The following is a 14,553-nucleotide window of genomic DNA, read 5'->3' as shown; positions in this document are numbered from 1 at the left end:
AGAGCTGTCAACCAAAAAAAAAAACTTTGAACATGAACTTAAGCTTTGAACCGCAGTTCACTCGAGCATCCTTGCAATGCCAAAGTATTTTAGTGCTATTTTACTTTTTTGCACACCCTAAGTTTAATCACAAACCATCAAAAAAGGAAAGACAAAGACATCAGAAATCACCATGCACCCCTGGACTCATTTAGTTTTAACTATGAAATACGATAAATTTCTAATACACGTTCACACATGCAAGATACAGACGCTGGCTAAGATTTAAACACACATTCAGTCATTAACAAAGCCATCATATTCCCCATCATGCCAAAACCATGTTAAGACCATATAAGAGGGCTCTGTGATCATTACGAGATGACACTGCCAATTACCAATACAGCATTTCCGTTTTGTCTGTAAGAGGCAATAGAGGGATTAACTTCAGGACTCTCTGCCTCTCCTCTTCCCTCTCATGAAGCAGGCTATGTTTACTGACTAATCTCTTTTCTTGCTTTAACCATAAATGTGATTACCACTACACAAGAGATAATAAAACCCCATATCTTAGCAGTACCAAAGAGCATGAATTAAAACCTAAGCTGTAGCCTTGAGGAATATCTAAACCAAATAAAATCCACAGCATAAGAACTATTTCATGTTGGGTGCATACAGCCCCCTACTGGCAAACACTGCTCACTATTTAGCCAAATCCAACACAACAAGCTCCATGATCATCTTCTGTTGAATATGAGCAACAGGTATGCAGACACTTTCCAAAGGTATGTTCTAGTGTCACTGTTCCAAAGTCAGTCCTTTACTTGCTCCGATTTACAGACATGAGGGAATCTCAAATGTGTGTTTCAGCAGATTACACATGATGCACTCACATATGAGTCTCACTGTTACTTTGATTCTTACTGTCACCTCCGCCAACTCTTTAAGGAGAGGAAAACCTGCCTTTAATTGTCAATGAAGTTAAGTGTTTGTGCATTAACCAAATATTTAAAATGGTTCATAAAATGTAAAACACACACACACACACACACACACACACACAGGCGATGAAACTACACGTTGAGATTTTTACATAAAGAGCAACATGACTAATGCTTTTACGCATGCGGCTCACTCCTGGTGTCTGTTTGATTGTGGATAAGAAATGAAAGGCAGCTCAATGTGATTCACCACTGAGCAAGTTGGAAATGGAGAGGACCACGCGACCTTCAAAGAGCAAATAAAAAAAAAGACACACAGAGAGAGAGGATATATAGATATAGACCGATTCAGTCGCAATGGCATCCACTGAACACTTTTCAAATACCGACGAATAAGTTCAGATAAAAGCTTGGACAAAGTCGACCTCATGGAATATATTAGGAGAAAAGGCTGATACTTTTCATGAAACCGCGGAGGACTCTACATGAATCCGCTATTAAAAGCGGGGGTGAAATGCAGCATGTTAGTGACGGGACATATTAAATGGTTAAAGGTCTGAGGGAGATCACAGAGATTATTGCAAAATTGTTTGATTTAAGGGGAAGAAACGAGACGTGACACGTGGTGAAGGGGGCCAAACGCCTCGTTGATTTGTCAGTTTCGCCTACCTGATATTTCCTGATGAGGTACATTGACGAGGCTGAATCCTTTAGCGTTATAAGCTTGTCTAACCTCGCTACAGCTCCGCGCTTTGCTTTCACCACCGGATGACAGGGACAGCACCGACAGAGTACATAAGGCGACTTGCAGTCTCCACATCGCATACATCAGTGAAATCCTTGATAATGTTTCACAGAGAAATAAGAGATCCGATAGAATAAGAGAAATCCCACAAAACAAAGCCTGATTGAACGATTTCTCCAGTCTGCGCGATCAGATTTTCATTTTTTTAAAAGAGAGAGAGGGAGAGAGACTCCTCACTTTAGATGCTGGTGCTTCCACCTCATTTTCCCCTCGAAAAGAAAAGAAATAGCCAACGAGTCAGATCGGTCCCAGTCTGAACAAAATCCTCGTGAAGAAGATACCTGGTGCTCAGTGTGCCAACAACTTCTCCAGCGCACGCACACACCGCTGCCCCGTGTTTATGTCAGTGTGAGGAAAGCGAAATGCAACGGAGACGCACGCTGCACAGCGAGCAGAGCGCACAGGGCAGGGCAAAACATGGAGTGGAGTGGCTGCGACTTCAGCAGCTCACATCCAGGGGCGCGTACTGTCCTCTGCCATTTATGCATTCTCGGTAACGCACACTATCGCACATTAGAGTGGAGACACATGTTGGAGGCGCGGGGAGTGTGGGCGGAGTACAACGACACACTGGCCACACACTTGAGGTTATTTCCTTTTAATGTCATCAATCTGATGTTGGCGCACGAAATAGAAGAACCCTCTGTGACCATTCCGTGTCTTTTAATGAATCCAATCGATGGGAGTAATAAGAAGGAAGGCTAGAAAACTCATCGAAAAGATAAGGCACAATATGATCTTAGCAGCTATGAACATTTGTAACGCACCAAATCCTGTTTGGAGCACCTCAGAGGACTGCGCGTTAACTTACTGTAATTTCCTGGACACATAACCCCAACACGACCTTTGGTTAATGGTATACCAAGTATTCATGAAATGCAATGTTTCAGGCAACAAAACAAATACTAGTGGCACAAACAGCCACAACATTTATCAAATATATAATACAGCACATCACACATTTTATCTCTAACCTTTTTTTCCCTTAGTTTAAGATGATGCTTTGAGTCAGGACTGTTTGTCTGTCTTATATTCACGAAGATGATATTAAATGCACTACCCACAAATGGCAACATTGAGCTGACTTATCACACTATAGCATCAAAGTGATTTCCAACATCTTTTAACAATGAGGTAACTTTGTTAGACGAGGAGGGAAAAGTTTTACAGTTATAATGAAGAAAATCTGCGAGGAAAAGTATCTCGTTATATTGTGAAATATTTCCTCCTGAGAGTAAAAAACAAAAAAAAAAGTAGAGTGAATCTCATAATATTCAGTATAAACACTCCCTCGGTGTGTTTTTGTGTTTCGGGAGCTGCTTGCTTGTTAAAATCAGCTTTAAAATACACCGCATAAGTGCAATTAGACATAACTCAGGGCTGTGAAATGTAAAGGAGAAAACCAGGAAAGCAGGATTGCACTAGACCATAGAAAGCATAAAAATTTGAGGGAATGATCGTGTCTTAATTCGTTTGGGGCTAATGCAACATGAAATTATGCATTTACTAAGCAATGTAGATGGACTCATCATTTCAGACTGTGAATACTAAGGGATGCTCTCTGCGATGTTTGATTATCGCTTCAGGATGTACAGAAAGACCCATCTGCCCCAGTGAAAAGTCTACCTCATTTTTAATATTAGATTATTAGGATCTTTGCGCCCTGAAGCAACAGGGCAGCCCAGTATCTTTCAGTAACAGGCAGGCACATTTTTTCTTGCAAATACAAAATGCGTGGTCTTAAAAATATTTCAGACTTCAGTTCTAGTAAGGACTGATCATTTAAAACTATTAGTCTGGTTTGAAGATAAATATTCAGTTGCAGATATATTTCCCCAGCTCATTTGAAATCAGCTCCCTTTATCCACACCTTTGCTCTGAATCCGTTGCACTTCACTTGAAGTTACATAACACAATAATCCTGAGTAATAAACATCCTGTAAGTAAACAAGCTTTATTGAATTTTTGTTGATACCGGAATGAAGGTGTGTCAGATTAGCCTGCAGGCCAATGGAATTGCTGTGTACTCAGCTAATGCTGGTAATGATTAAATACTGAGCAGGTCAGATTTGGATGTTAGTCAGGCACTTTGATATTTTACAGAATAACACGATACCACATTAGCTACTGCAGAAATGATTAAATGTGCAAATTTGAAGGGTAAAACTGAACTAGGGTGAACTTTGACCTTAGTCTGCAGAGGTCAGCCAAGCATTCACAGTAAAATAAGGAGCATCAATTTCTGCCTAAAAGTCTTTTAACTGAAGCAAATACAGAGTAAAATCTGTACAGTCGTACATGACTGAACATCCAGATGTTTTTAACAGCTGATGGACCTCCTCCTATAGGTCGGTGTATGTCATCATGCTCTTAATCTCTATGTGTTGGTCAAAATACCCAGCAGGCTCATTGGCAGATACAGGGGAATGGGTCTAAATGAGAGCTAGCTTTTAGCTAATCTCTGTTACCTAAAATAGTAGATGATTACAGTATCTATAGCTGTAACATCCACAGGCATAACAGCCCTGTGAGAGCTGTTGTCTCTCTCTCTCTCTCTCTCTCTCTCTCTCTCTCTCGCACACACACACACACACACACACACACACACACACACACACACACACACACACACACACACACACACACTGCAAAAATAATATAGCATCATTCCAGCTTTTGATCAGCAACTACACTACAAAAAAACACAAAAGAGTTCAGCGCCTTGGAAAAGTAACATAAAGACAGATGTAATGTCTATAGCATGAAACAAATGAGAGAGGCCCATTAACCACAGGTTACTGTACCAAACGAGCACACTTATTCAACCAGCTTCTAGATATATCACACACACACACACACACACATTACAGTATGAGTGCATATTTTTAACATGTAAACGGTAGCAGTGTTTCAGCCCTTTTACAAAAACAGAACTTTTTCTTTTGGGCCTGGAGTTCAGCAGAGTCACTGACAGCACTGCTCAGATCCAAAGTCCTGGTGGTATACTCGCCATGTTCTCTTCTCATCACTTTTTCGTTTTTTTACTTTGGCTTGCTAAACATATTTTATAATGCCACTGCACCAACAAACTGCTCCTTGAGACACTTGCCGAAAAACAAATTGTTGCATAGCTGATGTCAGCAGGTTCGCAGGCAAAAACAAGGTCAGGAAGTACAAGTAATATATTTCCCAGCATGCCCATCTGCCATCAAAACCTTTCAGAAAAAGAGTGCCTGCTTTAATCAATGGAGGGTAAAGGACTGAATAAATATTTGCAGAGCTAAAATTCGTATAGCCTGTTCACTTTAACCTAATTATGTAAATATGTGCTTTCCGTGTAATGTTGAGGGGCCCATTGGCTAGTCCTGTCGAGTGGTCCTATCTGAGCTTTCAGATCATGGGACATTCCTCCTGTTACCCCATTAGACATAATGCCTTTGGTAACAGTGGTGTGCAATACTGCAAATTTAGGTATTATATTTTCATCTCCAACAAAAGCAATTTATTGAACACACTTCAGTGGACTACACACTGTACTGAACCTAAATGATAGAAAGTATCAATCCTATCACGCTGGTACTGATCCGATAGCAAACCACTGTTGATAGCGATACCATCAATATTTGGATTGATCCGCCCACCTCTAGTAATGGCCATGGAGATTCAAAGCAAGACAAAATATTGGATTCAAAACTCAAGTTGAGATTAAAAAAAAACTATTTCCTAAATCCACCAATTAGCTAGCTGTCCATCCATGAAACAGCACTCTCAGCATTTTGCAGAAAAGCTCACTCTCCAGATCAGAAGCCAAACTGAAAATGTGCTAAAGACGTTTCTTGTTGGTTTCACTGTGGCTGTGAAATATGACTGGCTGATATAGACAGGAGACCCTTCATGCATTACAGGCATCACCAGTGTTTCTCCTCGCAAAGTGTTTACTCTGTGTATGCAAGCATGCACACACCATAACAAGCTAACAAGTGAGTGTGACAGCTGCAGAAAGGATGAAAGGGCGAAGAGCAACATACGTGTTTGAACATGTACATTATTAAGCTGGATATTTTGCCACCAAATTCACATTCAGTTAAACTTTATTTTCACATGAAATCTGTAGATAGGCTGTGACCATCCCCTCCCCATGACCCTGCAATGAATAAGTTGGAGAGAATGGGTGGATAAAATCTGTACATCGGCATATATTACTCTGCTGCCTGCCAGATACACAAATAAAATGATCTCCCTGAGAAAATAACATTTCTTATTAAAAATGAGTCATTTCCTGCTCTGAATTGCTTTTAAAAGAGATGTGGGGAGCATCATCATACCTAACCACTAAAACAGTAAAGCAGTATAGCTGCAAAATGTTGAGTAAAAAAAAGTAAAATCTGATGTCACCATTGAGGGAATTCTGTCACATGTAAAAATGATTGCTGTTGGAAAATTACAAGGACTCCAAAAAGAACAGATCTTTACTGACCTAAATGAGCCACAAGATATTAGTTCTCTGTGTCAGCGCTGGACATTATCTTGACACCACCGAATAAGACAGACTCGGCCATTTGTGAGATCTAAATGAAATGGAAAATGAAATTAATGTTCTTTCATTCTGTTCCTTTTATACAAGGCTTTTGTTTCATAAGTTTAAGAAGTAAATCAGTTTTTGTCTACAGAATATTGTAAAAATTGACTGTGACTGAAAAAGGAAACATCTGGTGACCATTCAGGAACTTCTCTCACAACTGTGAGTAAATGAATTTCTGTCTTAATTGCATTTCACTACACGCCACCCATTTGGGAAGTTCATGCTTTAAATAGTAGAAATCAGATAAATATAAACACCAATATGGACGTGGTAGGCTGACATGTGGTTATACTTCCAGTGAGCTGACTCTGGCATTACAAATATTCATCAGTGAGAATTTTATAAATTTGTTGCTGCTGACAACATTGGTCAATGGGTCTAAAGTCTAAGCTATTATAATATAATATGATATAACATAACTCATCAAAATTGTGTGATTTTATCAGCTTTTTGTTCAAACGATCAGCCCACCTTAGCTCATGCTAAAGTGTTTTATCTTCAGCCTAAATTCAGTTATCGATTCTATTTAGCAAGAATTTGCCAGTCAGCCATAAACCAAGTCCTCCGTGTTCACCGTGGGTTTCCTCCGCACAGCACTCTAATGCCCCTACTCACGTAATAAGTCCTTGTTAATGATGCCTAAAGATGATGGCCAGAAGGTGATCCTGGTAGTGGATCGATAACTCACCACGAGGAGTCAGCCCATAGTTCATCGTGCACCACAGGGAAAACTGAGCTTTCCCTCTCCAGGCGTACTGTTTCATACTAGAGTGTTCATTTCAGAAATTTGATTTCCCCTTTTCACGAGATATGAAAGGTTTTTTATTTTTTATTTCTTTATGTGTAAATCCATCAATCCTGACTTAAACAGTTGCACTGACTGACATACTTAAAGGCAGATAAACCAATCAATCAGAATCAATAGACAGAGAATCTACCCATAAGCCAGCTAGAAGAAAAACGGACTGACACGATCATTTATACTGTGGGTGTTATATATGCCTCACTGATGGATCTCCAAGCATCCCACAGTAAAAAGAAATATTCGAATCATCCATAAAGGTCAAAGATTAAATGGGGCAAACCCCACTTGTTCATTTTCCTCTCCAAACTTGAACTACCAGTTAGAAATATTGATTAAAACCACAATCACTGCATCCCAGTTTGCTGCATCTCTGCTTATAATTTGCTTTTTATCTTTTAAACAGTGTGGCGTGCAATGTCATAGCTGAGATACACAGTAAGCAGATGAAGAATAAGGTCATTTTGTTCACATTAGCACAGCAAGCAAGGGCATGAATAATTGATCGCATATTTATAATTCATGAATGTTTAAGACAAATATGTGCAATCACCGTATATATGTAAAACTTTTTGAGATGGATGGCCACAGCTTTTTGATGGCTGCACTGTGAATGAAAATGCCCAAATATTACATTTATTTATTTATTTTTAATTTTCATTAAAAATACAATAGTTGTCATTCTTCGAAGAGTCATAACACGTCTATAACACTTAAGAATGTGCTGTACTAAAAAGATTCTGTATCTTCTTCTTCCTGTTCAGAATGCCCAGAATATCTGCACATGGAGGAATTATTGAGTAATCAAAAGTGAAATTATCATATAACAGATCCTTTCCAGCCGTGTCCTCAGCTGAACCAAGTCAGGAGAATCCTGCTTGTTTAGCCCCTATCAAAAGACACCAATTAAACCATAGTTTAAGGAAACAACACAAGCTTAGCGTTACAACTTTCACGTATAAAGTATTGTTATATCATCCTGTGTAGCTTACAATATTTTAATTGGTTTGGAGTTTCCTCCTGTGTTGGGGAAATCTGGTCCTAAATCACTCACACTTTCAGAATATTACGCTTGTATGTACGAATCCCTTCAACAATACAAGTTTGTTTCACATTGGAGTCCATGTCAGGCTTATCTTCTTCATTCATACTTGATTCATAACTAGGTAAAATGAATTGTATGAGACATATGTAAGTCTCATGAGGCATACAATACATACAAAATAGCAATTCCATTATATGCTGCACCCTTCAGTGCAAAGCAAAACAGACTTGAGAATATAATGTGATCAGATAAAATCGAATATATTCCAAGCAGTCTGCACTCTCTAATGATTTTGGATGTGAAGACACAATCAATAAACTGCATGGTTTCTCAAATGTTAAATCACAGTAGGCCTTGTCCTTAATCATTTTCACTCAACATGGGAAAGGTCATGTCAGAATAGCATCAATCTGTTGCTGACATGCATTAAGTGGACTAAACAGGCAGACTTGATCAATTTTCTTTTTTCTGATTAGGCCTTGGTTGAGACTGCCAGCCGATTATGTAAGAAACAACAGAAATGTAAATCCTCTCAAAACCATGTATAATATGATACTGGTTAATACAGTTTAAATCATTTAATGTATTTAGTTAGCCTCTCTTAGCCTGGGACAGGCTCCACAGCGACCCTCAGTGACCCCCTACAAGAAAAAGCAGTATAGCTGATGGATCAAATAAATCAGATGTGCCAACATGACATGCAGTGTTTTCCTTAATTCTTAACACAACACTTCATTTTCTCTGATATGCATTTAAACCTTGATAATTTATTCAAATGATTGCAGCACGAGCCATTTCTATGTATCATGCATAATTCAAAATAGTTTCAGGTGGTTGTTTTCACGGAGTAAAAACTGTTTTGAGTAAATGATTAATGATGTCCTAAGGCTTGGTAATTAGGGATCTGAAACTTTTTGTAAATACGGTCTGACGACTTATGGAGTGTTGGAAGAAAGATAATTATTCTAGCATCAAAACAAGTAACTGGTTATTTGAGCTAAAGTTTTGTTTTGCAGAATGTTTGATATTTCACAGGACTTGTTGATTACAAGTAGAGAAAATCGTACTTTTCGGCGTATAATATGCATATTTTATGATGTGATTTGAAGCTACCAAGAACTTTAATCACATAAGAAAAGAGGTACTCCAGAAATTTCACACAACAAGATTGTGCTTTGAAAATGTGGTGATTGTTTGAAGACCATCAGCGTTTATGAAGCGGAGAGGCTTTGCTGTTATCCATTTTTTCTACAGAACATTTAAACTTCCATGTTTCAGCATCTTTTGCCTGGCAACCCCTCACAGTCTGGAAACAATCAACCCAGCAGTACGCACTGGAGGGCTGAACCACAAATAAAAATGCTTTTAGCTTACTAAAAACATTATAATTCTCTATAACAAATGCTTATTTTAGCAAACTACTATATTTTCTCATGCACTTGCATGCAATTGTACACAAATTTTAGCCTTTTGGTGACAAATCCCACCACAAAAGCATTTAGTCTTTTTTTTGTAGGTGGAATTTACAAGGATGTGTCTTTACAAAGGCACAAAAAGGCAATAAAGAGCTAGGAATTGTTTCTCCCCTCTGTAAGGACAAGAGGTCTGTGCCAGTTGGTGATCGGATCAGGTTTCAGAAAACTAAGGTGAGGCATTAAAATATGTTTACCCACAAAAGGGGTTTGTGCTCTTGAAAAGGTTACAAACCACAAGGCCAAGTGTCTGAAACAGTAAAACCACTTAAGTACAGGCATGTGAAAAAGAAAGTTCTCTGTGGACTCTTTGCTGTCTTGTAAAATACTGAGGCAGACTGTGATTCCACAGAACCACCTTTAGCAGCAATAACTTGAAGCAATTGTTTTCTGTGTGACTTTATAAGTTTCTCACATCATTGTAGAGGAATTTTGGCCCACTCCTCTTTACAAAGTTGCTCAAGTTCATTGAGTTTTGCAGGTGTTCATTTATGCACAGCTCTCTTAAGGTACTGCCACAGCATTTCAATCAAGTTGAAGTCTGGACCATTGTCTGGATCATTGCAGGAACTTAATTCTTTTCTTTTGCAGTCATTCTGTTGTAAATTGGCTGCTGTGTTTGGGATCATTGTCCCGTTGCGTGACTTAGTTTCAGCCAAGCTTTAGCTGTTGGACAAATGCCCTCACCTTTGACTCTAGAATACTTTGGTATATAGAGCAAGCCCAGATATCCTGGGTTGGGTTTTTCTCCAAATGTGTGTCAAAAATCTTGAGGTTTGTTCGGATGTCATGTTCTTTTCAGAGAGAGAGAGAGAGACTGCTTTCTGTGGCAACCCTTTCAAACAAGCCATACTCGTTCAGTCTTTTTTAACTGTACTGTCATGAACTTTAACATTTAACATGTTAACTGAGGCCTTAAATAGAGTCTGAGATGCAGCTCTTCTGAGCACAGTCTAAAACACCAGAATGCTCCGGACCATCCAACTGCCAAAACTCCTGCTTTTATCGAGGTGCTCACACTTGCTGATGATCGATTAATCAAGCACACTTGATTATCAGCACCTCGTTGTTATTTATCTTCTTAATTCCTCTGAAAGCAATAAGGGTACTTAGTTTATCATAAGATGACATAGATGTTCAATCAGTTGTGTTTGTTTCAGTTTACTGCGAAATGCAATATTTTGGAAAGTCAGATTTTGAATGTATTTGTGCACCAAAAACGCATCTGCATTCGTTTTGTCGTTATAGAAGCACTTTATTGGAAAAAGTAGATCTGCAAGTGGTTTTTATTTTGGTTTTTTTTACTGTGTATCACATGTGTTTTAAGTTATGTATGTACCAGTAACCTACGCACATAAATATATTCATTTGTTCCTGTCAACTTGTCAAACAGATAGATGAATCCATGCTCAAAAAGCAGGTTTTATGGACTCAGCTATGGTATATCCTTATGCAGCTTAAATGTACATAGGTGTGACAGAGCTTAACTGCAGTGCATTCATCATCAATGATTTTCTGTCTGCACATTTATTAATGTGTTTTAATAATGGATAAAGGAAAGTATGTCAGGATGAGATATGGTTCTAGGTACCAAATATTTAAGCTGCAGCATGTACTTTGGGCTTTATAGAGAGCCCGAGCTGAAGCTGAATAAACCTCTGTCCTAAGTTTGTAAAAGAGGGTGCACAGCCTCCTGCGAGGCTCGTTTGATATTTATCACTTCAACCCATCAGTTGATGAATAGGATGACTCCCCTCATTAATGACACGCCTGGGGGTGACACTGATCAAAGATACAATCTCAGAATGAAGTGATAACTTGAGAACTATATATCCATGATAATAAATGACTCAGGTGTGAAAGTATCTTTTGGGATACCCTGCGTACCCAGGATTGAAGGTGCCTGAGGGTGGTGTAACTTCTCTTTGAGTAAGTAACACGTTGGGAAAAAGCTGAGTCTTTTGGATTCTCTTTTTGTATCTTCAAACAGAGCTCTAGTGCGAGTTTCCAAAGGCGTGAGGCAACCTCTGGTAATGTCTTACTCGTGGAAGTGTGTCCTTTAATACATCTCCCAATAAAGTTGGTCTGTCTAAGTTTGTAAGACAGACAGATTCACTTGATGCTTTGGCCCCGGGTATTTTTTTTTTCCTCCAAGAAAATTACAGTTACTCCTGAATAAATGTCCTGGAAATGCTTGACTGAAGCAAACCCTGATCTTTATATACAGTAATTCAGCTTTCTGTCGCACTTTAATGTTTGCCTGTGCTAAACACCAGAAACAGATTTTTCTATCTGTTCTGGGTGCCAGTTGTCATGTCATTTTTAGTTAATATGTGCTGGTATGTAAAACATTGTTGGATTCCTGTGACAGAAGCTGCAGTCATCTGAAAAAGTAATTACACCCTGTGGAATCTGTTGTGCAAAAAGAGGACTTCATGGAATGTTTCTCTGGTGTCAATGTGGGCTGATAAGTTTGTTTTTAGTGAATATGTTGACAACTGTCAGACAGACTGCCAAAAAATATCATGTGAACATTCTTGCAATTCTTTGCTTTATAACCTGCAGCTCCCCTTTAGCGCTATGAGCCCTATATTGCAATAAAGCAGAATCTTCCAAGGCTGAAAATATAAGCCAACAAATAGTGCCAAAATCTACTCTTCCAGGTATGGCTACTTGAGGTTTGGCACTGAAAGCTAATTAATCCCCAGTGCCTTCCATATTAAGATCCTCAGGTTAACTACAAAAATAAAACAAAGAAACAAATGTTGTTTTTCTCTTCACCAACTCATCAGAGTTATAGCAGACATTTTATAGGTTAATTTCAAACAAAAGCCCAAGGGCACATGTATTACATCGAATCAGTCATGATCTTAAAGGCAGTCGTGCCCACAATGGTGCTGATGCACACAACTCAAACTTTCTTTTGCACCTGCTGCTGTCTTTGATACCGTGGATAATGCCATCGACTGCAGATGACAGGAAAGCTCAGTGCAGCTTTTAAAGGAAACCAAGAAACACAAGTGTGGTGCCTACCTACATCTTACAAAAGTTGGGGGATGTTTTTTTTTAAACAGCAGACTTAAAAAGTTAAAAGTTTCAGTATATACTATATAAGTGGGTTGCTTGCGCATGTGCCTGAGTGCACAGTATCTAATTTGGGTATCTGCAAAATGGAGCACAGATGTGCATGGTTTGTTATGTAGGTGGCAATTGTTTGTGGCTATGAAGCTGGCGGTGATGCACAACTGTCCGCCTTCCAACTGGCAGCAAGAACAGCAGAAGAGTGCTCCTCTCTTTCAATCCATGCATGCCTTTGTTTGTTGATTCGGTCATTCTTATGTGCAATCAGCTGCTGATTTTGCTCTTGTGTTTTGTTCTTGAATATGATGCAGAACAATGATGATTAAACTCAGCTAAATTTAAAATAACAGATATTTCAGGTGGTTTTCTGCACACATTGGAAGTTTTGAATAGGTTTTAAGCTGGCTGCACAGCTGCTAGGGTTTGTTTCAGTTATTGATCCTGACCGCTCCGTTGTGTTTGTGCTGTTGGTCCCGTTTTGTTTTTTTGATAGAATGCTACTCACATGTGGTACAGCACACCCAAGATGCCTGTACTTCAGCACTAACTAGCAGGTAAGTTTATCTGTGCATTGCTTCTACACTGTGTGAATGCAGCTTCACTGAAAAAAAGGGATTGGCCAGCTCTTGGATTTACGTAAGCATCTTGCGTGTATTTAACACAATTGCCTCATGCTTTAAAGTTAAGTGTAACTACATAGTGTAGAAACTACATGATATGCAGAGAGGCTAGATTAAATTGTTCATATCATGTTCAAGTGAAGTAAGTCAATAATATATCAATGTTAAATCCCACGACACTGCACGGGTTTCAGACTCGCGCTCTTTAGATCGTGGTTTCAGGAAGGCATCCATCTCAGTTAAGTCGAGCAGCCACCTCTACTTTTTTTAGTATACAAAAAAAGTAAATTGGGTGGTTGTTACATTAAAAAAGTCTAACTTGTAATTTGAACACAATAATTTCATGTTTCTATGAACGCAATTAAATCATGAAGAATCTGTACGAAATTCAACAACTTAATTTGTTCTTGTTGAGACGACCTGATACAATCTAGTAAGAGTGGTTAGTTGCTGAACTCATGAAATTCACAAGATCGCACAAGATTTCAAACTGCAGGAAAATCACTGGAGTTATACGAGGCAGACAACTACATACACACCATGTGCATGCTATTGCTATTTATTGTGTATTATTACAAAACAAAACAATTCTGTATCAAATACAGGAAATCATAGCTTTCCTACATTTCCTAGATTGTTGGCATGGTGGTTAGTGCTGTTGCTTCACAGTAAGAAGGCCCTGTGTTCAAATCCACATTCTGGCTAGTTTGCAGGTTTCTCTCTGGGTATTCTGGTTTCCTCCCGCAGTTAAAAGTCATGCAGTTATTAGAGTTAGGGTTAACTGGTGATTCTAAATTACCTGTGAATGTAAGTGTAAATGGTAGTTTGTTTCTATGTGATAGACTGGTCAGCTGTCCAGGGTGTACCCTGCCTTGTAACCTATCACTTCAGGGTTATTTCCCAGCCCTCCTGCAACCAGGATAAAGATAGAATGATGGTAGTTGTTGAAGACCCATTCAATTTTTATGGTAACCAGGATCTAGACTTTGTTGAACATTATGTAATATGAAGACAGCATGTAGTATTTAAGTGACCAAGTAGTATTGGGGTAAAAGTTATTGAATAGTGTTGAAATAAAATGACAAAATTGTGAAGGATTAAAATATTCCAAGAGCTCAACTTACTTCATCTGAACATGTTTCAATCGCGTTTTATGAACACAAAATGCACAGGTTTACTGAATATGAAAAAGTTGTGTTGATTTAACTCAGTTGTTTAAGTTTCTG

At 38.7% G+C, this 14,553-nt stretch overlaps 1 protein-coding gene across 3 annotated transcripts in view; it reads right to left on the bottom strand.

The window, feature by feature from the left end:
* LOC120721466 (glypican-6-like) overlaps positions 1–2,210 on the bottom strand; it is a 144,853-nt gene extending 142,643 nt beyond the window's left edge. For 2 of the 3 annotated variants that reach the window (XM_040011820.1, XM_040011821.1), the window contains exon 1: positions 1,590–2,208. In XM_040011820.1, the coding sequence (XP_039867754.1) occupies positions 1,590–1,749 (160 nt within the window). In that variant the 5' untranslated portion in view covers positions 1,750–2,208. Of the gene's footprint in view, positions 1–1,589 lie in introns of all 3 variants that reach the window. The other variant, XM_040011823.1, reaches the window with a different exon arrangement.
* Positions 2,211–14,553: the final 12,343 nt, after the last annotated feature.

Source organism: Simochromis diagramma, unplaced genomic scaffold (genome assembly GCF_900408965.1).
Source record: "Simochromis diagramma unplaced genomic scaffold, fSimDia1.1 OVJJ01000603.1, whole genome shotgun sequence".
In the NCBI taxonomy this organism is placed as follows: domain Eukaryota; kingdom Metazoa; phylum Chordata; class Actinopteri; order Cichliformes; family Cichlidae; genus Simochromis; species Simochromis diagramma.
Note: the sequence above shows the minus strand (reverse complement) of the source record. Positions and strands in the feature narration are given on the sequence as shown.